The following is a 25,697-nucleotide window of genomic DNA, read 5'->3' as shown; positions in this document are numbered from 1 at the left end:
CAGTGAGTTTTTTTTATTTTCAGCCAGTTGGAAAGTACACTCGGTAAAAGATAGGGCATGTCATCACCTTACCAGGCACTTTGTTGCCAAACCATATGCTCTGTTCACGGACCACCATTATGTCAGGTGACCGCAATGTGACGGCCTGATTACTACAGCGTCTGTTGTGTAGACCGGAAGCTTCTTTCACTATGGATTCCTAGGACATGCTCAATGGGAGTCTCATAGGACTGCATAGTGAAAGACTTCCAGTCCACACAGCAGACTCTGTAGGAATCGGGAAGTCACATTGCGGTCATGTGACCTAGCGGTGGCCTGGGAATGGAGCATATAATTCATCAACAAAGCACCCGGTAAGAAGACTACCTGCCCTACCTTTTACCAATTGGACTTTCCAAACGGGGGCCACGATAAAAAAAAAATCACCGGAGTGTTCCTTTAATGTTTATGGGACTGACTAAACAGCAGAGTGCTGTACTCTGTTGCTTCCCTCATTCCCATAGACTTTGAAAAAAACACGGCAGCGTGCATGCTCTACCACCGCTACATTCAATGTTCTTCTTACTGCAGTACAGCACAGGAGGAGCAGGGTATTTGGGACCCTTATTCTCAAAATTAGTGGGGGTCAAAGTGGTAGGGCACCGAGCAAACAGACAATTCTCCCCTATAGGTGATATTTGTCAAATAAGGAAATACCCCTTTGGGTAAGTTCACATGTAGAGTAAATACTGCAGATTTTCCACAACGGTTCTCGTTGCTGAAAATCCGCAGCATAATACAGTAGCAGCAAAGTGGATGAGATTTGAACAAATCTCATCTACACGCTGCGTAAACGATGAGTGGACAAAACGCTCAGAAAATGACCTACGGTGAGTTTTTTTTTTTAATCCGCAGCACGTCCATTATTTTTGCGTAATCGCTGCTTTTCTGTTGCATGTTTTACCCATTGAATTCTATGGAGATCTGCTAAATTTTGCAGTGGAAAAGCTGCAATTCCCACGCCCAAAATCGCAACTTAGAAAAAAACAAAAACCTTATACTCTGTGCTGCTTAGTCCAGGCCAGCCCCCTGGGAAGACATTTCATCCCATGTGACCACTGCAGTCAATCACAGGCTGCAGCAGTCACATGGGATGAATTGTCATCCCAGGATGCCGTTCTGCAGAGGGTCATGTCGCCATGGCTACAGAAATATGAAACTTTTTTTCTCTATTATGTGCAGTTATCCGCAGCTGACATTCCAGCTGAAAAAAATTCACAATTTGGTGCGTTTTTTTTGGTCCGGAATGCTCTGCAGTGCCCAGGGCGGATATGCGGTGTGGTTTTACGCAGCATTTCCGCCCTGTGTGAACATAGCTTTAAAGTCATGTGCTTTATAGCCGATAACGTAAAAGAACTGTCTAAGGCTCAAACGAAGTTTGGTTTGGAAGTTGCAAAAAAGTTGACAATTTTTTATTTTTAAAATCAAATTCTCAAGGGTTCTCTCAGGGTCTGTGCTTTATGCTCTGCGGTAACTGCTGAAACCTTCAAAGGGCTATGCAAAGCTTCAGTATTTAGAAGGAGAGAATTGCTGTAATGGTTGTATTGATTGCCACAGTACACATCTCCCAAATGGAATACTGGCGGACTGGAAGAAAAGCACGGCGCTCAGAAAATTCTGCAGCTATCACAGTGTAAGGCATGGACCCTGAGAGATCGGAGTAGAACACAGATTGAGAAGTCACAAAAATGATTGAAATCTAATTTACTGGGGGCGCGGGAGGTACACTGTAAACAGAGTGCATCATTTTAAGGAGATGAAAGAAATGCATATGAAAGATTGCATTAAGTAGTTTGTATCCAGCTTTAAATACAGTTTAACTTGAGCAACCAAAATGTGCTAATTAGTAATTGAACGCGCATAAGAAAAATCCCATTACATTTGTATATAAAGTAGTCAAAATGCATATCTGATCCAAGTCGATGATAAAAAGAATTCATTTTAAGAACGCAAATGCAGCAAACCTCGCTAGATTTCCTTTCACATGAGCTTGTTGAAATGCAATTTTGGCCAATGTTATCTCATGGGTCACAATACTTAAAGCGGCAAGTAAGATTGTGTATTAAGCAACATTAATCAGATAGTGTCAAATTTTACTTTCCTAAAACCTTATAAAAAGAACACAGAACACATTGCTATTCATCTATTTAATTTTGATAGATCAATAATTTATTAACGACTTGTCAGCTTTTCAGACAAAACAGGATTTCAAAATGGCAGAGAAGAAAACCGTAGCATTATTTCTAAGCTCAGAGAACTTGTTTGCTGCAAGAAGGAATAGCTTATTATTGTATGCTTCTTTTGTACTTTTGGAACCATTTTTATTGCAGCAATACATCTAAAATAAACATTAAAGCAACTTCAAAAATAGTCATGATTAAAAATATCCAATCATTTTGTGTATACAGCTCCTATGCAGACCTTTGTGTTCTAACAAACCTGTGTGTACATTGATGTTGTAATCATGTGCCACGCCCATGAAACTTCAAATGCTTAAAGAGGCTCTGTCACCACATTATAAGAGTCCTATCTCATACATAAGGAGATGGGCGCTGTAATGTAGGTGACAGTAATGCTTTTTATTTAAAAAAAGGCTTATTATTTGCGGGACGAGCTGTAGTTTTTAATGGTACCATTTTGGGGTACATACGATTTTTTAATCACTTTTAATTTAGTTTTATTCAATTCTGGATTTTTTTTTTTTTAAAGATGTATGGTGTTTACCCTGCAGGTTAAAGAACGTTACATTGTAATAGTTTGAACTTTTACAGACGCAACGATACCAACTATGTGTTAGGGTATGTTCACACGCAAAGGCAAAATACATCTGAAATTACGGCGCTGTTTTCAGGCGAAAACAGCTCCTGAATTTCAGACGTAATTGCAAGTACTCGCGTTTTTCGCGGCGTCCATTACGGACGTAGTTGGAGCGGTTTTTCAATGGAGTCCATGAAAAACGGCTCCAGAAACGTCCAAAGAAGTCACATGCACTTCTTTGACGCGGGCGTATTTTTACGCGCCGTCTTTTGACAGCGTAAAATTACACCTCGTCTGAACAGAACATCGTAAAACCCATTGCAAGCAATGGGCAGATGTTTGTAGACGTAATGGAGCCGTCTTTTCAGGCGTAATTCGAGGCGTAAAACGCCTGAAAATAGGTTGTGTGAACATACCCTTTAGTGTTTGCATAAAAAGAAGAAAAGGGGTTTTTAATTTAACTTTTACTATTTTTCTTCTATATTCCTAAAAACCTGCACTAATTTTTAAAAAATGACCCCCAGAACAAAAATGGCTCTATAGTGAAATTAAATGGCTTTTCTGCAATTAGGCCAGCCCCTTCCATATGCTCTATTAACCGCTTCCCGACCGCCCACTGTATATTCACTTCGGCACTTGCTGGGCTCTGCCCTATGCAGTGCCGACGTGAATTCACGGTGGCTGTTAAAAGCGCGATCCGGGTGTCTCAGAGTAGCGCTGACACCCGGATCGCGCTGTTATCACCTGCCTCTGGTCCCGGAGATATGATCGGGACCTGATTAGTTCAGGTCCCGGTCATGTGATCGCAGGGAAAGTGTGTTGTAGCAACGAACTGGAAAGTTTGTTGCTACAACAAACTTTCCCGGGGACAGATTGCTGGTGCTGCAGTCGGTTATAAGGCAGAATCGGGGGCCATATAACAGCCCCCGGGTCTGCCATGCACAGCAGCCTATGAGAACCAGCCGGATGCTGGTTCTCATTAGCTTCCTGTCAGTGTGACTCTCAGCGTCACACTGACAGTTTATAATACGTTACACTACCTACTACCTATTGTAATGTATTATAGCAGCGATCAGTGCTGCAGGTCTTCAAGTAAAACAAAGTAAAAAATAAAGTAATAAAAAAGTTTTATAAAAGTGTAAAAACAAGTTAGAAAAGTTAGAAAAAAAAAGAATGCTTTTTTTCCTATAAGTCTTTTATTATAGGAAAAAAATGAAAATGTTAAAAAAAAAGTACACATATTTGGTATCACCGCATTCGTAACGACCCAAACTATAAAACTATAATATTATTTTTCCCGCACAGTGAACACCGCAAAAAAAAATTAAAAAACAATGTCAAAATCACTTTTTTTTGGTCATCACCCCTCCCAAAATATAGAATAAAAAGTGATCAAAAAGTCGCATGTACCCCAAAATAGTACCAATAAAAACTACAACCCGTCCCGCAAAAAACAAGCCCTTACACCGCTTTTTTGACGTAAAAATATAAAATTATGGCTCTCAGAATATGGTGACAAAAAATAAATAAATTTTATCAGTGATTTTATTGCGCAATCGCCACAAAACATAAAAAACCTATATACATATGGTATCGCCATAAATCGTACCGACCCGCAGAATAAAGTAAAATGTCATTTATACCGCACGGTGAAAAGTGTCAGAATTTATGTTTCTTTGTCACTTTGCTTCCAAAAAAATCTAATAAAAAGTGATAAAAAAAAAAAAAATCACATGTACCCTAAAATGGTACTAATGAAAAGTACAGATTGTCCCGCAACAAATAAGCCCTCACACGGCTCCGGTGGTGAAAAAATAAAAAAGTTCTGGCTCTCAGAATATGGCGATGCAAAATGTGCAGAGTCCAAAAGCGGATAGGATCGGGCGCCATTTATCAGTGCGACAAAGGCCACATATCTGCGAATTATTATTTATGTACCCCATTATTATACCCCCTTATTATGCCCTGATGTACTCTGCCCAGTTTACACATACCCCCACATTATAAACGGAGATACCAGCAAAACGCCAAACAGAACAGTTACCAAGCAAAATCTGCGCTCCAAAAGCCAAATGGCGTTCCCTCCCTTCTGAGCCCCACAGCGTGCCCAAACACCAGCTTACGTCCACGTATATGACATTTTATATCCGGGAGAACCCGCTCAACATTGTATGAGGTATTTGTCTTCAGTGGCACAAACTGGGCACAATATATTGTGCATTAAAATGGCATATCAGTGGAAAATTTCAATTTTCACTTTGCACCATCCGCTGCGCATTAACGCCTTGGCGCACCACGACTTAATAGCATGTCGTGGTGCGAGGGGTTATATATGGAGCGGGCTCACGCGCTTTGCCCGCTCCATATTCTGCAGGTGTCCGCTGTGTATTACAGCTGACACCCAGGACTAACGGACAGGAACAGCGATCGCGCTGTTACAGTAGCCTGTAAAATTATATTATACTGCAATACATTAGTACTGCAGTGTATTGTACCAGCGACCTAATGATCGCTCGTTCCAGTCCCCTAAAGGGACTTTTGGGAGGCTTCCACTGTTTTGGTACCTCAGGGGCTTTGCATATGCGACATGACACCCAAAAACCATTCCAGCTAAATTTGAGCTCCAAAAGCCAAATATTGTTCCTTCCCTCCTGAGTCCTGCCGTGGGTCCAAACAGCAGTTTATTACCACATATGGCGTATTGCTGTAATCAGGACAAATTGCTTTACAAATTTTGGGGTAATTTTTCTCCTTTATTCATTGTAAAAATTAAACATTTCTATGTTTTTTCAGAAGAAAGTAGATTTTCATTTTCACGGCCTAATTCCACTAAATTCAGCAAAAAAAACTGTGGCGTCAAAATGCTAACTATACCCCTAGAACAATTCCTTAAGGGGTGTAGTCTTCAAAATGGGGTCAGTTTTGGGGGGATTCCACTGTTTTGATTACTCTAGGGCGTTGCAAACGCGACATGGCACTGAAAAACAATCCAGCAAAATCTGCGCTTCAAAATCCAAATGGCGCTCCTTCCCTTCTGAGCTCTGCCGTGGGTCCAAACAGCAGTTTAGTACCACATATGGGGTATTGGCGCAATCGGGAGAAGTAGCTTTACAAGTTGTGGGGTGCTTTTTAATCTTTATTCCTTGCAAATATTATTTTTTTTAATATTTTTTCAGAAAAAAAGTAGATTTTCACTTTCACAGACCAACTCCAATAAATATAGCAAAATACCTGTGGGGTCAAGATGCTCATTATACCCCTAGATAAATTCCTTGAGGTGTGTAGTTTCCAAAACGGTCTCACTTTTGGGGGATTTCCACTGTTTTGGCACCACAAGACCTTCAAACCTGACATGGTGCCTAAAATATATTCTAAAAAAAGGAGGCCACAAAATCCTCTAGGTGCTCCTTTGCTTCTGAGGCCGGTGTTTCAGTCCATTATCACACTAGGGCCACATGTGGGATATTTCTAAAAACTGCAGAATCTGGGCAATAAATATTGAGTTGCATTTCTCGGGTAAAACCTTCTGTGTTACAGAAAAAAAATGTATTACAAATGAATTTCAGCAAAAAAAATAAAATTTGTAAATTTCACCTCTACTTTGCTTTAATTCCTGTGAAGCGCCTAATGGGTTAAGAAACTTTCTGAATGCTATTTTGAATACTTTGAGGGGTGCAGTTTTTAATATGGGGTGATTTATGTGGTCTATCTAGTACATAAGGCCCTCAAAGCCACTTCAGAACTGAACTGGCCCCTGTAAAAATAGCCTTTTGAAATTTTCTTGAAAATGTGAGAAATTGCTGCTAAAGTTCTAAACGTTGTAACGTCCTAGAAAAATAAAATAATGTTCAAAAAACTATGCAAATATAAAGTAGACATATGGAATATGTGAAATAGTAACTATTTTGTGTGGTATTACTATCAGTTTTACAAGCAGATACATTTAAAATGTGAAAAATCATAATTTTTGCAAATTTTCTCTACATTTTGGGGTTTTCCACAAATAAGCAATGAATTTATTGACTAAATTTTTCCACTAACATAAAGTACAATATGTCACGAGAAAATCTCAGAATCGCTTGTATAGGCAAAAGCATTCCAGAGTTATTAACACATAAATTGACACGTCAGATTTGAGAAAATGGGGCTGGTCATGAAGGTCAAAATGAGCTCGGTCTTGAAAGGGTTAAGGCATATGGACATCAGGGATGGTCCACCCCTGCTCGCAATAAGAGCATATGCCTCTTCACAGAAAATGTGTAGCCAAATGCAGTCTACCCCACTGGGACGGCATCGTTTTGTAAAGTAGGTTTGGGACGACAAACCCGTACGGCACTGCTAAGACACAGCATGCCAAGTAAAGTGCCATTGATTTGAAATCGAATTATCCATTTTTTTATGTTTGACAACTTAAATAAATCTCTCCAGATCTTAGATTGATGATTATTACTGACCAAGTTTGTTTTCTTGTCCAAAAAATCATTATATACTGTAATCAAAACACACAATATGAATATTCTTCAAAACGTTTCATATGGTACTATACTTTTCATATGTACTGTGGTAGAACGCAGTCAATAAATATATTGCATTATAAACAAGGAAAGAAAAGACTTTTTTTTTATATATATAAAAAAAAATAAAAAGTTTTGTTTTCCTTCAGCAGCGTGACATGAGATTTAAGACGGGAATTAGTGTTCGGTGCACTGGACAGTACAGTTGAATTAACATTTCATCTAAAATAATTCCACACTTTGGAGTGGCTTGGACTTGTAATTAGTCCGGGCAGTTTCACCTACCGCAGCTTGTTCAGGTCATGTTCCATTCCATTGCTGGTAGTTAAGTAAAGATTGAGTGCACCGGTGTGAATCAATACAAGACAGGCAGAATTACTCATACAAATTAATAAGCACGGCTCCCAATGTCTCATGACACACACATCAATACTTACCTTGCAGAAAAAGTAAGTACGCAACACATGAAAATGTCAGCTATCCTAGTAAGTATTCACATGTGCGCGCGTCTGCAGGAGGAAATGCAAGATTTACAGCAGTTTCCTTGAAAAGTAAAAGCTGCCGATGCTGCATATTTAAAGGCAAATAATCAAGCAGGAGAACATGCATGTTTTTATCAGTGTTTTATGAACAAAGCTATGTTACATCACGTTTTTTGCCTCCATTTGGGATACATGAACACTTGCGTATTTTGCTGCAGAACATACGCAAAACTGCAGGAAACTCCAAGAAATTCGCCAGAAGGTGCATTTTTTCTATGTGTTTCTCTGTGCGGTTTCTTAGTTTCTGCTGCGTAAATCGTGAAGTTTTCATGATGCGTGTTTTGCTGTGTATTTTGGTAGAACTACAGGGATAGAATTCGCAAGCGGAAATGCGAGGTAAATTTACATGCTGCAGTTTCGAAAATACGCACGGCGGGTCAACTTACGTCCCAAAAAATAGCGCAGCGTGGACAGGAGATTACCTGGAATCTCATTGACTATGCTGGTACTGTATTAGGCTGCGGTTTTGCCCCACGTAATACGAATCGTCTGCATTGACCCTAAACATATACGTCGGGATCTTTTTCCCCGACTAATATGTTAAACGTAAACTATGACTGAGGCGTAACAGTGGCATCAATCACTATTAGCTTTAATGGCATCTGTTAAAGATATGTCATGAACTGGGGTCATGAGCGTTCATGACATATCTAGAATGATATCCGTTTAACAGTCTATGGGCGTCTGTGTTGTTTTGAGCCTTCAGGACCAGACACCGTTTAGCCAATTTTAGCAAGCTTTAGTTAAAGAGGCTCTATCACCAGATTCTCTAATCCCTATCTCCTATTGCATGTGATCGGCGCTGCAATGTAGCTAACAGTAATGTTTTTTTGTTTTTTTTTAAACGTTAATTTTTGGCCAAGTTATGAGCTATTTTATATATATGCAAATGAGCTTTGAAATGGACAACTGGGCGTGTATTGTGTTTTTAACTGGGCGTGCTTATGTGTATGACGCTGGCCAATCAGTGACTAGTCAGCATCATACACTCATCTCCATTCATTTACAAGCAGCACAGCGTTCTTACTAGAACGATGTGCAGCCAGATACACAAGTGTCCTGATAATAAATACACATGACATCAAGCCTGGACGTCATGTGTACTCAGAATCCTGACACTTCTGAATCTTTTCTGTGAGATTGCAGCAAGATAAAAACGAAATCTCACGAGATTACGGAGCTAACGTTAATCAAGTGTCCTGATAATGAATACACATGACCATCCAGCCTGGACGTCATGTGTATTCAGAATCCTGACACTTCTGAATCTTTTCTCGGAGATTTCCAGCAAGAGATTACGCGTGGCTTGCTGCAATCTCACAGAAAAGATTCAGAAGTGTCAGGATTCTGAGTACACATGACGTCCAGGCTGGATGATCATGTGTATTCATTATCAGTGAAGAGAAAAGCAAAAGGCACGGCGCCACATGGTGCAGGTCAATGCGATAACGGGAGAGCTATAACCCTAATCAGTTATGCTCACCTGGTAAGTAGATAATACAGGCAGAAAATAATCGAACCACTTCGTGCTGCTGCCAGGATCCAAAGCCGGAAAACCAAACCGGTTACCGCTAGTAATACATGGGGTAAGAGAAGACAAAAGGGAGGATCCTATAGGGCGCTGCTGCGTGGTTGTTTGGAAGGTAATCACGGATAATGGAAACGAAGGTATATAAATAAATTTATTAAGTCATGCAGGCTACGCGTTTCGACACTGTACCAGCGTCTTCCTCAGGCCATAAGATATATGCATACATGGGGGTTTATTTATATGCTGAAAGGGGTCGGACAAACAGGAAGGGAAAAAAAGGTCATGCAGGGGAAAGGTCAAAGGTGAAGATGACGTCATCGGTAGTACAGGTATCGGGGGATTAAAACAAAGTTATTTAGCAAAAAATAATAATAATAATAATAATAGCTAACTTAACCTAACAGAAATACGATTGAAATGATATAAATGTTAGTACCCTGAATAATTTCAGAAAAAAACAGCATTCATAATTTTTGGCATACATGTAACTACGATTCCAAATAGTTGCAGTCCGTATAGAGCATCTCAAAACAACATTTTGAAAAAGATATTTTAAAAAATTCATTAAAACAAATTCATTTATAAGTACATTTAGAGATATATAACTTATGAGAATAAAAAAATGATGAATGATCATGATCACTAAAAACTATATAGTTGAACGTATAAAATGACATAAATAAATATATAACGAGATTTGTCAAATATTTGATGAAAGGTTAGTGAACAGAAAAATAAATAAATTGTCGGGCATGGATTTACTTAGTTGATGTATTGGTAGGAATAATATGAAAATCCTTTTCAGTATGTATATATATATGAAAAATGAAATTGTTCAAACACAAAGGACAGGGGAACGTGCACACAACGTGTGATTAACAGTCAAAAGGCCCCAGTGTGCGTTTTCATAACTGATACAGCAATGCGGGGTGAATGTGCGGGCATTCACCAATACTCAAAAAGACGGGTTATCCCACAAAAATATATAAATATAAGAATTAAAAGTGTTAAAACGGGGTGTGAAGGAAATTTCCCAGTTTCTATAGAAAATATCTATGTTAACAGGGTCGGAAAACAACACTATTAGTTAGGTTCACATTTCTACTATTAGCGGTAATATTGATAGTGATACTTGGCTGTCATAAATAACAGACGAATAGGAATATTCGTAAAAAGAATTTTTTTATATGTAAAAATGGAGTTGAAATAATTGTATCTCCGGCCGTCCTGTATTTATACAGTACTTTTGGGCATCTCTGTTATCCAGAAAGCCACCAGTGAGATGGGATCCCGGTGGTATATTAAAAAATCGTAAATATTAATAATATTATTCTCCGATGTGTAAAATATTTAGATAAATAGTGTCCTGGGAAAATTAAAAAGACCTATGAACAAAACTAATAAAATACATACATGTATACATCCACACATGTCTGTATATAAACACGAGATCAAACAAAATTGAATGACGGCCTTATATATATTTATTTTGGTATAAGATGCCGATAGTAGTTATCTAAAGAAAAAAATCAAAAAATTGTTTATGGGCAAAAACTTGTGTGATACATATAACAGCTCTTATTTTTAGAGCAAATTTCTGCGTATTGGGGTATTAATCCAAGGAGGATTCCGATATGTCATTTAGACCTCGAGGATTCAGTGTCTGTAATTTGAAGATCCAATAATTCTCTCTTTGTTTTAATCTATGGAACCTATTGGGAACATCAGTTGGAATATGCTCAATAGGAATAATATTTAATGTTTCAAAACGTCCATTGTGAAAAGAAGTACAATGTCGGGAAAGGCTATGTTTGAGAAAACCTGTGTTAATGTTAGACCTATGTTTATTCATTCTCGTACGTAAGCATTGGGTTGTTCTGCCCACATATTGTAGATGGCATGGGCATTCTATTAAATATACTACATACGAACTACCGCAGTTGAGAAACGATTTGATTTTAAAAATTTCTTTTGTGACTGTAGAGATGTAAGTATTTTGTCTGTGGGAAATGGTATTACAACAGACATCGCGGATGGCCACATTTAAAGGAACCAAAAAGAGTAGGGAGCATTCTGGGGATTGATGATTTGGATCTTCGCACTCTACTTGGCGCAAGGAGGTTTTTCAATGTTTGTGCTCGTCTGAATATAATCCTTGGTATATCCGATAGGTCCTTAGCTAGATGAGGGTCGTTTTTTAAAATATTCCAGTGTTTTAATAAAATAGTTCTGATAACTCTATTTTCTTTATTAAAAGTCGTAATAAAATTAGTATTTTTGTAGGGCAACTCCGTTTTCTTATAGGTGTGATTAATGCATAGTTCTTGCGACATTTTAGCGGCTTTAGACCGGGCTCCTTTAATCAAATTAATCGGAAAGTTTTTTTCTTTGAATCGTTTTTCTAGGACATTACATTCTTTGTTGAAATCAATATCATTTGTACAATTCTTCCTTACCCTTCGGAATTGTCCGAAGGGTACATTCTTAATCCAAGGAGGATAATGTGCGCTTCTAAAATCTAAATAGCTATTAACATCAACTGACTTAAAATGTGTTTTAGTATTAAAAAGGTTATTGGTTGAATCATAATTAATGGTCAAATCTAAAAAGTCAATTGATGTTGTGGAAAAGGTGTACGTAAAAGATAATCCAAAGTTATTATTGTTTAAAATTTCCATGAATTGAAGAGCCTCTCTTTCTTCTCCTTTCCAAATAAAAATGAGATCATCGATATAGCGTTTATACAATAAAATGTTTTCTTTAAAAGGATGATCACCATATATGTATGATTTTTCGAAAGCTCCCATGCACAAGTTCGCATAAGATGGTGCAAAACGGGTGCCCATGGCACAACCCTTTATTTGGTTGTAAAAATAAGAGCTGTTATATGTATCACACAAGTTTTTGCCCATAAACAATTTTTAGATTTTTTTCTTTAGATAACTACTATCGGCATCTTATACCAAAATAAATATATATAAGGCCGTCATTCAATTTTGTTTGATCTCGTGTTTATATACAGACATGTGTGGATGTATACATGTATGTATTTTATTAGTTTTGTTCATAGGTCTTTTTAATTTTCCCAGGACACTATTTATCTAAATATTTTACACATCGGAGAATAATATTAATATTTACGATTTTTTAATATACCACCGGGATCCCATCTCACTGGTGGCTTTCTGGATAACAGAGATGCCCAAAAGTACTGTATAAATACAGGACGGCCGGAGATACAATTATTTCAACTCCATTTTTACATATAAAAAAATTCTTTTTACGAATATTCCTATTCGTCTGTTATTTATGACAGCCAAGTATCACTATCAATATTACCGCTAATAGTAGAAATGTGAACCTAACTAATAGTGTTGTTTTCCGACCCTGTTAACATAGATATTTTCTATAGAAACTGGGAAATTTCCTTCACACCCCGTTTTAACACTTTTAATTCTTATATTTATATATTTTTGTGGGATAACCCGTCTTTTTGAGTATTGGTGAATGCCCGCACATTCACCCCGCATTGCTGTATCAGTTATGAAAACGCACACTGGGGCCTTTTGACTGTTAATCACACGTTGTGTGCACGTTCCCCTGTCCTTTGTGTTTGAACAATTTCATTTTTCATATATATATACATACTGAAAAGGATTTTCATATTATTCCTACCAATACATCAACTAAGTAAATCCATGCCCGACAATTTATTTATTTTTCTGTTCACTAACCTTTCATCAAATATTTGACAAATCTCGTTATATATTTATTTATGTCATTTTATACGTTCAACTATATAGTTTTTAGTGATCATGATCATTCATCATTTTTTTATTCTCATAAGTTATATATCTCTAAATGTACTTATAAATGAATTTGTTTTAATGAATTTTTTAAAATATCTTTTTCAAAATGTTGTTTTGAGATGCTCTATACGGACTGCAACTATTTGGAATCGTAGTTACATGTATGCCAAAAATTATGAATGCTGTTTTTTCTGAAATTATTCAGGGTACTAACATTTATATCATTTCAATCGTATTTCTGTTAGGTTAAGTTAGCTATTATTATTATTATTATTATTTTTTGCTAAATAACTTTGTTTTAATCCCCCGATACCTGTACTACCGATGACGTCATCTTCACCTTTGACCTTTCCCCTGCATGACCTTTTTTTCCCTTCCTGTTTGTCTGACCCCTTTCAGCATATAAATAAACCCCCATGTATGCATATATCTTATGGCCTGAGGAAGACGCTGGTACAGTGTCGAAACGCGTAGCCTGCATGACTTAATAAATTTATTTATATACCTTCGTTTCCATTATCCGTGATTACCTTCCAAACAACCACGCAGCAGCGCCCTATAGGATCCTCCCTTTTGTCTTCTCTTACCCCATGTATTCATTATCAGGACACTGCAGTAACGTTAATCTCTGTGTATGCGGCTGCACATCGCTGCTGTGTAAATCAATGGAGATGAGTGTATGATGCTGACTGGTCACTGATTGGTCAGCGTCATACACGTAAACACGCCCAGTTAAAAACACAATACACGCCCAGTTGGACATAACGAAATAAAAATGCCCAGTTGTCCATTACAAAGCTCATTTGCATAAATATAAAATAGCTCATAACTTGGCCAAAAAAAGTTTAAAAAAAAAACCAAACGTTACTGTTATCTACATTGCAGCGCCGATCACATGCTATAGGAGATAGGGATTAGAGAATCTGGTGACAGAGTCTCTTTAAACTGCTATAACATTTTTATCGTAGACAATGCAGGTTTTTTTTTGATCATTTTTATACACATACTTTCTGCTTTTTTTTATTTTTAGGCATAGAGTTTGAGAAGAAAAGTCAAAAAAATATGCTTTACATTCTAGCTAATTTTTTTTTCTGGTAATATATAGTATTGCCATTGCCCTGAAGCAGACATTTTATTTCGGATTGTCAACAGTTGTGTGAATCACGGACAGCACACGGATGACGTCTGTGCTGTTCGGGAATTTCACGCACCCATTGACTTCAATGGGTGCGTGATGCACAAAAAAAGCACAAGAATAGGACATGCAGTGAGTTTCACACAGCGGACACGCTGCGTGAAAAACACTGAACGTCTGAATGGCCTCATTGAATTGCATAGGTCCGCGTGACTTCTGTTTTAACGCGCGTAACACGGACGCAAAATACGCTCGTGTGAATAAGGCCTTAGTGGACAGAGGAAATCAGCCCTGTTATAGGGACTATTGTCACAGTTAGGGCTGTGCTGGGTCTAGTTAGACACAGCAGCAGTCTTCTACTATCGGCATCCCGGGGATCATGTGACCAGATCACAGGGACCCATAGAGGCAGCATTCATTTAGACAAGCGTATTTAGTAAGATCTTAACCCCTTCCCGAGCCTGGACGTACTATTACGTCATGGCAGCTGTATCGTTCGCGCTCCATGACGGAATAGTACGTCTCGGGAGTAACGGCCGTTTCGGCCGTCCTCCCGACACATACAGGAGCTGTGACAGCTGCTGTCTTGTTCAGCAGCTGTCACAGCTCCTACAGCGGGGACCGATCGCTGTCTCCCCGCTGATTAACCCCTTAAAAGACGCGTTCTATAGAGATCGCGGCTTTTTAGGGGTTAAGCTGCCATCGCCGGCCTGCTACGCGATAGCGGCCGGCGATGGTGACTATGGCAACCGGACACCAAACAATGGCGTCCGGCTATGCCATAGACGGAAGCCTAGTGGGTCCTGACAACGTCAGGACCCACTATGCTTGCTGTCAGTGAGTAGCTGACAGTTCTAATACACTGCACTACGCAGTGCAGTGTATTAGAATTGCGATCAGGGCCTCCTGCCCTCATGTCCCCTAGTGGGACAAAGTAATACAGTAAAAAAAAAAAAGTTAAAAGAAGTTGTGTAAAAATAAGAAAATACAAGTTTTAAAAGTATTAAAAGTAAAAATCCCCCTTTTTCCCTTGTCATTTATTATTAATAAAAATATATAAACAAACAAATAAACTGTACATAATTGATATCGCCGCGTCCGTAACGGCCTGAACTACAAAATTATTTCGTTATTTATCCCGCACGGTGAACGCCGTAAAGGAAAATAATAAACCGAACCACAATCACAATTGTTTGGTCACTTCACCTCCCAAAAAATGGAATAAAAAGAGATCAAAAAGTCGCATGTACCGAAAAATGGTACTGATGGAAACTACAGTTCGTTACGCAAAAAATAAGTCCTCGCACGGCTTTATTGATGGAAAAATAAAAACGTTATGGCTCTTAGAATAAGGCAACACAAAAAGTAAATGATTGTTTACAAAACGTATTTTATTGTGCAAACGCCATAAGACATAAAAAAAACTATAAACATCTGGTATCGCCGTAATCGTATCGCCCCGCAGAATAAAGTGAATATGTCATTTATAGCGCACGGTGCACGCAGTAAAAAAAAAAAGAATAAAAAAACAATAGTAGAATTGCTGTTTATTAGTCACCACGCCACCTAAAAATAGAATAAAAACTGATCAAAAAGCCGCATGCACCCCAAAAAAACTACAATGGACTCCTCAAGGGGTTTAGTTTCCAAATTGGGGTCACTTTTGGGGGGTTCCCAATGTTTTGGCACCACAAGACCTCTTCAAACTGGACATGGTGCCTAATAAAAAAAAGAGGCCTCAAAATCCACTAGGTGCTCCTTTGCTTCGGAGGCCGGCGCTTCAGTCCATTACCGCACTAGGGCCACATGTGGGATATTTCTCTAAACTGCAGAATCTGGGCAATACGTATTAAGTTGCGTTTCTCTGATAAATACTTTTGTGTTATAAAAAAAATGGTATAAAAAGAGGATTTTCTGACAAAAAAAATAAATGTAAATTTCACCTCTACTTTGCTCTAAATTTCTGTGAAACACCTAAAGGGTTCATAAACTTTCTAAATGCTGTTCTGAATACTTTGAGGGGTCTAGTTTCTAAAATGGCGTATTTGATAGGGGTTTCTAATATATGGGCCCCTCAAAGCAACTTCAGAACTGAACTGGAACCTAAAAAAATAAATAAATGAGGCAATACTTCGCTTCTTACATTATACTGATAATGAGCCGTGCCCACCCCGAGATGACCCCAGTTTTGACTGTTTGTATAAACGGAGACCCCTATTAGACCGTTCCAGTGCCCGGTTTTCACAAGCATTCACCCCCGAGACGTGTATTTCTATTGATGAGTCCCGGGTACATTTTAAAGGGAGGGTTCAATTCTGCGAGTACCTGCCGGGTAAGAGGGCAAGGTATGGCGTGAAGATGTATAAGCTGCGAGAGTGCATCCGGGTATACCTACAGGTTTAGGCTATATGAAGGAAAGGCCACCCCCAAACCAGACTGCATCCTGGACTACAATAGGTACATGGGAGGTGTGGACTTGTCAGATCAAATCCTGAAGCCCTACAGCGCCATGCGGTGTGGTATAAGAAGCTGGCCGGGCACATCATACAGATGGCATTGTACAATGCGTACGTGCTACGTCGATGTGCAGGCCAGACGGGAACTTTCCTGGAATTTCAAGAGGTGATTATCAAGAAACTGATCTTTAGGGACCAAGAAGGGGGGGCACCCAGTACTTCTGGAAGCGGGGCCACACGCATCGTACCAAGGTGGCAACACTTTCCAGGAGAAGTTCCCCAAACTGGCAAGAAGGGAAAAAGTCTGCTATAAGGGATGACACAATATATCAATGTGACACGTGTCCCGAATAACCAGAGCTCTGTATGAAAGTCAGTTTTAAAATTTATCATACATCCCTTGGTTTATAATTTACCCCAATTTTACTTACCCTGATGCACTCCGCACAGCTTATCCCCCCTTGTCTTTCCCCTCTGAGCCCTGCTGTGTGTCCAGGCAGCTGATAACAGCCACATGTAGGGTATTGCCATACCCGGGAGAACCCACATTACAGTTTATGGGGTGTAGGTCTCTGGTCAAAATGCTCACTACACCTCTAGATGAATGCCTTAAGGGTGTAGTTATTAAAACGGGGTCACTTCTTGCGGGTTTCAACTGTACTGGTACCTCAGGTGCTTCTGCATACATGACTTCGCACTAGAAAATCCCCAGTAGGCCAAATGGTGGTCCTTTCCTTCTGAGCCCTCCCATGGACCCAAACTGCAGTTTATCACAACAAATGGGGTATTGCGGCACTCAGAACAAATTGCGCAACAGAATGGGGTATTTTGTTTCTTGTGAAAATAAGAAATTTTCAGCCAAAACTATATATTATTTGAAAAAAATAATTTTGTTTTCATTCCCAGCCCAATTCAAATAAGTTCTGTGAAAAAACTATGGGGTAAAAATGGTCACAACACACATAAATGAATTCCTTGAGGGGTATAGTTTCCAAAATGGGGTCACTTCTGATGGGTTTCCGTTGCTTTGATACCTCTGGGGCTCTGCAAATGCGACATGGCACCCGAAAACCAAACCAGCAAAATCTGTACTCCAAAGAACACACAGCGCTCCTTCCCTTCTGAGGCCCATGGGCCCAAACGGCAGTTTATTGCCACAAATGGGGTATTGCTGCACTCAGGAGAAATTGGGCAACAAAATTGAGTATTTTGTTCCCTGTGAAAATAAGAAATTGTGATCACAAATGACATCTTATTGGAAAAAATGTCATTTTTTTAATGTCACAGCCCAATTGAAATAGGTGCTGTGAAAAAACTGTGTGGTCAAAATGCTAACAACAACTATAAATGAATTCCTTGAGGGGTGTAGTTTCCAAAATGGGGTCACTTTTGGTGGGTTTCCATTGCTTTGATACCTCTGAGGCTCTGCAAATGCGACATGGAACCCGAAAACCAATCCAGCAAAATCTGGACTCCAACAAACATATAGCGCTCCTTTCCTTCTGAGCCCTCCCATGGGCCCAAACGGCAGTTTATTACCACAAATGGGTATTGCCACACTATGGACAAATTGGGCAACAAAATGGGGTATTTTTTTCCCTGTGAAAATAAGAAATTTTGATCACAAATGACATCTTATTGGAAAAAATGTCATTTTTTTAATGTAACAGCCCAATTGAAATAGGTGCTGTGAAAAAACTGTGCGGTCAAAATGGTAACAACAACCATAAATGAATTCCTTGAGGGGTGTAGTTTCCAAAATGGGGTCACTATTGGGGGATTCCTACTGTTTTGGCACCTCAACACCTCTTCAAACCTGGCATGCTGCCTAAAATATATTCTAATAAAAAAGAGGACTTAAAATGCACTAGGTGCTTCTTTGCTTCTGGGGCTTGTGTTTTAGTCCACGAGCGCACTAGAGCCACATGTGGGACATTTCTAAAAACTGCAGAATCTGGACAATACATATTTAGTAGTGCTTCTCTGGTAAAACGTTCTGTGTTACAGAAAAAAAAATGAATAAAATTGAAATTCAGCAAGAAAAATGAAATTGCAAATTTCACCTCCACTTTGCTTTAATTCCTGTGAAATGCCTGAAGGGTTAAAAAACTTTCTAAATGCAGTTTTGAATACTTTGAGGGGTCTAGTTTTTAAAATGGGGTGTTTTATCAGGGTTTCTAATACATAGGCCCCACAAAGCCACTTCAGAACTCAAGAGGTACCTTAAAAAAGTTTTCTTAAAAATATGAGAAATTGCTGTTTATGTTCTAAGCCTTGTAACGTCCAAGAAAAAGAAAAGAATGTTCAAAAAACTATGCCAATTTAAAGTAGACATATGGGAAATGTGAACTAGTAACTATTTTCGGTGGTATAACCGTCTGTTTTACAAGCAGATGCATTTAAATTCTGAAAAATGCTATTTTTTCAAAATGTTCTCTAAATTTTGCAATTTTTCACCAATAAACACTGAATATATATCGACCAAATTTTACCACGAACATGAAGCCCAATGTGTCACGAGAAAATCTCAGAATCGCTTGGATAGGTTTAAGCATTCCGACGTTATTACCACATAAAGTGAAATATGTCAGATTTGAAAAATGGGCTCTGAGCCTTAAGGCCAAAACTAGGCTGCGTCCTTAAGGGGTTAAAGTCCATAGTGAATTATTGAAAAGACTACATACGAACTGTTTTGGTTTATGGTGTTTTTTTCAAAATGAAGCACGCTCTGGGTGTTTTTCTCATATGCTTCCCTATAGGACTTTAAAAACACTATAAAAGAAAAACCACATGTACAATATAAAAAAATAAATAAAAGACTCCACCAAAACCAATTGTAAAAATGCCATAAAAACTCAGTTTCAGGTCTCTTGAAGACAACCGTTGTGCCAGTCGGACCATTTTTGACGCCATCGAAGTGGTACCCGATAGTCTTCATGGACCCTTTCACTTTAGCGGGTGAATTGGGTCCGTGAAAAAAGGTCTGAGTCTCAGAGGAAAGATAGAACATGTCCCATCTTTCCTCGGGTCACTGACGGGACTCAGATGGCACACTCGTGTGCACGAGGCGTTACAGTTTAAAATGCCAGACAAAAACGGTGTGTAAAGGAGGCCTAAGGGAAAGGAAAGGAGTTGACCATAGCAACCACTAGGATTTTAGCTCACTTTCAGCAGCAACCTGCTTTTGATATGTGAAATTTGTTCCGCTTAGGAAATGGTCTACGCAGATGGTCAATCTTCTGATTTAGAGGATGGGCTTTGGACTAGCCAATCTCTGTATCCTGCACCCTGATCCGAGTTTAGTGGATGCAAGTGTACCTACTGATATTAAAGGGTTTGTCTCTATAGGAGGATACTTAAAAGGAGTTTTTTTTTTTTTTTTACTTCAGATAGGTAGTATATAAAATGATTAGGCTTACTTCTTTATCCATGCTTTCCAGATCTTCTTTACAAAGTGTATATAAAGGCATAGTTTCAGACATGCTTGGCTGGCGTTTTCTCCTAGTTGGGCCGGACTGCTCCTCTGCACTTTCCGTAGGCAGCTCTTCATCGTCAAACATTTCCTCTTGATGAGGCTGAACTACTCTGTCAATAGAAACATATTCCCATACTTAGATAAGATGCTGCATACCATAAACTCAACACACTGCATGGGTTTCAGGTGCTCACTTTTTATCCCTAGACTTTCTTTAGGAATATTAGGTTACACTTGTATTATAAGAGAATGCTATTACTTAAAGAGGCTCTGTCACCAGATTTTGCAACCCCTATCGGCTATTGCAGCAGATCGGCGCTGCAATGTAGATTACAGTAACGTTTTTATTTTTAAAAAACGAGCATTTTTGGCCAAGTTATGACCATTTTTGTATTTATGCAAATGAGGCTTGCAAAAGTCCAAGTGGGTGTGTTGAAAAGTAAAAGTACAACTGGGCGTGTATTATGTGCGTACATCGGGGCGTTTTTACTTCTTTTACTAGCTGGGCGTTCTGATGAGAAGTATCATCCACTTCTCTTCAGAACGCCCAGCTTCTGGCAGATCACGCTGTGACGTCACTCACAGGTCCTGCATCGTGTCAGACGAGCGAGGACACATCGGCACCAGAGGCTACAGATGATTCTGCAGCAGCATCGGCGTTTGCAGGTAAATCGATGTAGCTACTTACCTGCAAACGCTGATGCTGCTGAAGAATCAACTGTAGCCTCTGGTGCCGATGTGTCCTCGCTCGTCTGACACGATGCAGGACCTGTGAGTGACGTCACAGCGTGATCTGCCAGAAGCTGGGCGTTCTGAAGAGAAGTGGATGATACTTCTCATCAGAACGCCCAGCTAGTAAAAGTAGTAAACACGCCCCGATGTACGCACATAATACACGCCCAGTTGTACTTTTACTTTTCAACACACCCACTTGGACTTTTGCAAGCCTCATTTGCATAAATACAAAAATGGTCATAACTTGGCCAAAAATGCTCGTTTTTTAAAAATAAAAACGTTACTGTAATCTACATTGCAGCGCCGATCTGCTGCAATAGCAGATAGGGGTTGCAAAATCTGGTGACAGAGCCTCTTTAAGATGGCCATACACGGATTAAGATCATGTGGCAAATCAGATGTCAAAAGCAACATGCCACAATTGTTGTATTATAAGAGAATGCTATCACATGCCACAATTGTTTGCAAACTTAAATATCGTTTATATATGGAAAAAAAATAAACATTTTTTTAAAAAAAGAGACGTTTGCGCAAAGTGGGGAAAGATAGGTCGATGCACCGTTTCAGTTGACAACCAGACCAAAGAAATCCAAACAGGATCATCCGCCTATTTGTCAGACAATTGTCGATGGAAACTGTCAAAAAGTCCATGTAAAAATATATAGCCAACTTTATTCAGTTTTGACTTTTTCATTGTTCAGATTTTTTTATATTTCCGTTGATTTATTTCACACTTTCACCTCTTTTGTTAAAACACATTTAAAAAAAAAAAAAAAAAAAATGAGCTGTCATTTAATTTTTCAAGCAAATCTCATTCTCATAGCAAAAAAAATATATAAATCTTTGCGAACCCTGAAATCAGTCTTCAGTTCAATTTGACAAACAAAAAAGCCCCAAAATAAAACATTTTCTATCACTTTAGCACATATCAAGTGCAGGTTCCCATCATTGGTCCCAGGGTATTTTAATTCTATTGAACTTCTTCAAAAAGACACCAAATATTTTTGCCAAAACGGCATTATGTTTTAAATATATTGCCAGAGTTACCCAAAATAATGCAGGAACTCTTTGATTTAGAGAAACAAGATTGGAAAGACTCAAATGATATGTCCATTATTTATTTTATTTTTTTAATTGACATTGGCTGTATTGTGGCAAAAAAACCAAAAACTTTTTCAACGGTTACTAAAAATTGTGCTCCGTTCAGATTCTTCTTAGTGGATATATGATCAAATTAAAGGTCAACTTTGATTTGGTTATAAATCAGCTTAGATGATCGTTCAGGAGGAGAGAAAAGGGGCCAATGTACGAGTGGTCAGACAAATCATTTGACAGATTTAACCGTGAATGGCATTCTGCAGTCTGCAGTGTACTAGAATACATGAAGGCTGCATGTAATTATTTTTTTTAGTTTTTTTTTTTTTTTTTAAAGCACAGAATACATCCAAAGCAACAAAAAAAAAAAAAAAAGAGAAGGACAGTGGGCAGATTTGTCAAACCTGTATAAAAGAAAGAAAGGTCTTTGTTATCCATAGCAACCAATCAGAACAGCTTACGCTTTTTAACTAGTCTGGAATAATGAAAGCGGCACAGATTAATTGCTAGGGGCAACAAGGCCAGTTTTACTCTTAAATTTGACTAAATCTGCCTTGTATGTTTTATTATACAAAGTTATACACCTGCACAAATTTAGCCCAGCACCTTAGCGTGTCACCATATTTTCTTGACTTTATGTGAAATCATGTAGTGGTTTTTGGATTACGAAGAGATGTGCTACAATCATAAGCACTAGCAAATGTAATAAACTGGAACTTCTAAAATTAAAAATGTGTAGCAAAGTCATAGAACTACCACAACAGAGTTGGCGTAAACAAAGATATTAACACTGTGCAACTTAAAACTCAATGCTTTAGGATCGTTGGGTGTAGAAGAATGAATCACCGGCTGAATCCATGAATGTTTAAAGCTAGCAAAAACGCTTTGAGCATGGCGTGACAGAAGACCAAATTAATTTGAAGATTCCTGGTTTAAAAGGATTGTCTTTATTCAGACAAACCCTGTTCATAAGCCCAAACAGGACCTCCCCATCTTCTATGAGTTAGAACCAGCTGCCACGTAATGCGTGAGAACAGCTGATCGCTGGGGTTTAGAAGATGGTCTCAATGAGACAACCCCTTTAAAGGCTGCACATGGTCAACATTCCCATGCTAATTGGTCCATACAGACAGCCAATAAGGTAGAACCCCCTTAAAAGCTGCACATGGTCGCCATTCCCATGCTAATTGGTCCATACAGACAGCCAATAAGGTACCTTTCTGTACTTTTATTAAAAAAACAAAAACACACTAGTTGTATCGGTGTCATGGAAAATCCCAGCAGGCAGAAATACAGCACAAATAAAAGGTAGTATTGTAGGGAATGATATAGTACCGTCAAATGAGCGATGTCAAAAATCCATGAGGAATGTGGGTCTTTTCTATCATTTTTTGTATAGTCAGTCAAAAATGCTAAAAAATATATTACACGTGAATGTAGGGACAAGAATTGTGATAAAATCGCAACAACACGGAGATTATTCTCTATGGGGAAAAAAATATTTGCAAGAAAACATTCCAGCACAGTAAGAACTTTTTCCCACAATAGGAAATAGCTGAATGGCTATAGTGACAGCGCCTTTTAGACATCATGTGTAAGACATGCAGATTTTTTTTTAAATATGTATATTAAAAGGTACATCTTACGCTGTTAGATAACCTTTCATGAAGCAATTTTCCCTATGTCGGCTCAATCATTTTAGTTACTTCAAGATACAACAAATAAAACAACTTTTTACCTTGTTTAGTTGATTCACTATTCTCAACACAATGCCGAACAAATAGACAACCACATGACATACACTAAATAGAATCCTACATAAATAGCACACAATGAATACATCATTTCCTTTACAATGTTTATTAAATTACACCTTCTGTCATTAACAAAAATCTGAACAGAAAAACACAAAATACAGCACATCAATAATTACGACTGAACTGATAACGGTGGTCCGGCCTTACGGTTTCATATACCTGAAGGATGAATGATCTCCATGCACAGCTACATTTAGTGAAGGACAAGGTGCCTGTGTATATGGGGACTGATTGGAACTTTGGGAAGTTTTCCGGATGAGTTTTCCAGTCACTGGGTCATAGTGCCGCACTTCTGGACCTGGTTGTGTCTTCGGATGGATCGGAGTTGGGTGAAAGAGTGGTGTTTGAAAAGCACTGTAAATATCAGGAAAGGTGGTGGGACTAATAGTCCTGTTGGAGTAAATAAAAGTCAGATATTAAAAAAAACAAAAAAAACACGTAAAAAACAAAATTACTCCTTTTGCAAAAGCTAAGACTTGGGCAATAGGGCTGCATATGCAATTCCCGAATGGAGAAGACCTTAAAAGTGAACATTCATTTTAAAGATTATTTTATAAAGTTCCCTAGATATACAAGGCTTTGATTTGTGCTGGTCTGTCAAGTCTTGAAAAATTCTGTTCAGCCTCCTTACTACACACATCATTTCATCTGCTACTCCCTCATCACCTTTTCATTCTAATAAAAGCTCCAAGGATACAGAACACCCTAGTTCTAGAGATCACTGCTGCTTCCAGGGATTAGGTGCCCGCTGATCACACTTTATGGGATGCCTAAGTGACATGCCATTAAAAGTTAGTGGAGTTGTGGGTAGTCCTCTTTAATGGGGGATCTCGAAGGAATAGAACGCCTCTTGTAGAGAGACACCATATTGCCTCGGGCTGCTCTAATTGCACCTGGCCATAGTATTTCATGCCATCTAACCATAGTGTTATGTGCAGGCCATTCAAACAAGTGGCCGACCATGTAATACATGGACCTGCCAAAGTTCACCAGACGCCCTCGAAGATGTCTAAATGCCATAATAGGGTATGATTTAGGGTGGAGGAAAACTATACTATATGGCCAAAAGTATTTGACACCCCCTCCTAATTATTAAGTTCAGGCGTTTCAGCCACAGGCACATAAAATCAAGCACACAGCCATGCAATCTCCATAGACAAACATTGCAAGTAGTATGGGTCGCATTGAAGAGCTCAATGTCTTTCCACGGTCATAGGATGCCACAAGTCAATTTGAGACATTTCTGATCAGCTAGATCTACCCTGGTTAACTGTAAGTGCTATTATTGTGAAGCGTCTAGGACTAACAGCTCAGCCAAGAAGTAGCAGCAGACCACGCAAACTCAGAGCTGGGCTGCCGAGGGCTGAAGCGAGTGGTGCAGAAAAATACTTTATCCTTTGTTGCATCACTCACAACAGAGATCCAAACTGCCTTTGGTAGTGACATCAGCACAAGACTGTGCATCGGAGGTGTTCACAAAATGGGTTTTCCTGGTTAAGCAGCTGTAAACATGCCTAAGATAACCATGGCCAACGGCAAGCGTCTGTGTGGAGTGGTGTTAAGCAGGCTGCTACTAGATTCCGTAGCAGTGGAAACTTTCTATTGAGTGATGAATCACGTTTCACCATCTCGCAGTCTGATGGACAAATGTGGGTTTGGCAAAATTAGTAGAGGAGCGTTAATGGTCTGTGGCTGTTTTTTCAGGGTTTGGGCTAGGTCCCTTATTTCCAGTAAAGGGTTAATGCTAGAGCATATAAAGAAAATGCAACAGTTTGGTGAAGGCCCTTTCCTG

At 38.9% G+C, this 25,697-nt stretch overlaps 1 protein-coding gene across 2 annotated transcripts in view; it reads right to left on the bottom strand.

Moving 5' to 3' along the window:
• The window catches only part of CTDP1 (CTD phosphatase subunit 1), a 180,015-nt gene that overhangs the window by 63,131 nt on the left and 91,187 nt on the right, over positions 1–25,697 (bottom strand). The window contains exons 10-11 of one of the 2 annotated variants that reach the window (XM_075826529.1): positions 24,065–24,295; positions 20,203–20,368 (exon numbers count right to left, since the gene is read on the bottom strand). In XM_075826529.1, the coding sequence (XP_075682644.1) occupies positions 20,203–20,368; positions 24,065–24,295 (397 nt within the window). The remainder of the gene's footprint in view (positions 1–20,202; positions 20,369–24,064; positions 24,296–25,697) is intronic. The other variant, XM_075826530.1, reaches the window with a different exon arrangement.

Source organism: Rhinoderma darwinii, chromosome 5 (genome assembly GCF_050947455.1).
Source record: "Rhinoderma darwinii isolate aRhiDar2 chromosome 5, aRhiDar2.hap1, whole genome shotgun sequence".
NCBI lineage: Eukaryota > Metazoa > Chordata > Amphibia > Anura > Rhinodermatidae > Rhinoderma > Rhinoderma darwinii.
The sequence above is the reverse complement of the archived record's forward strand: the minus strand, read 5'-3'. Positions and strand labels throughout refer to the sequence as shown.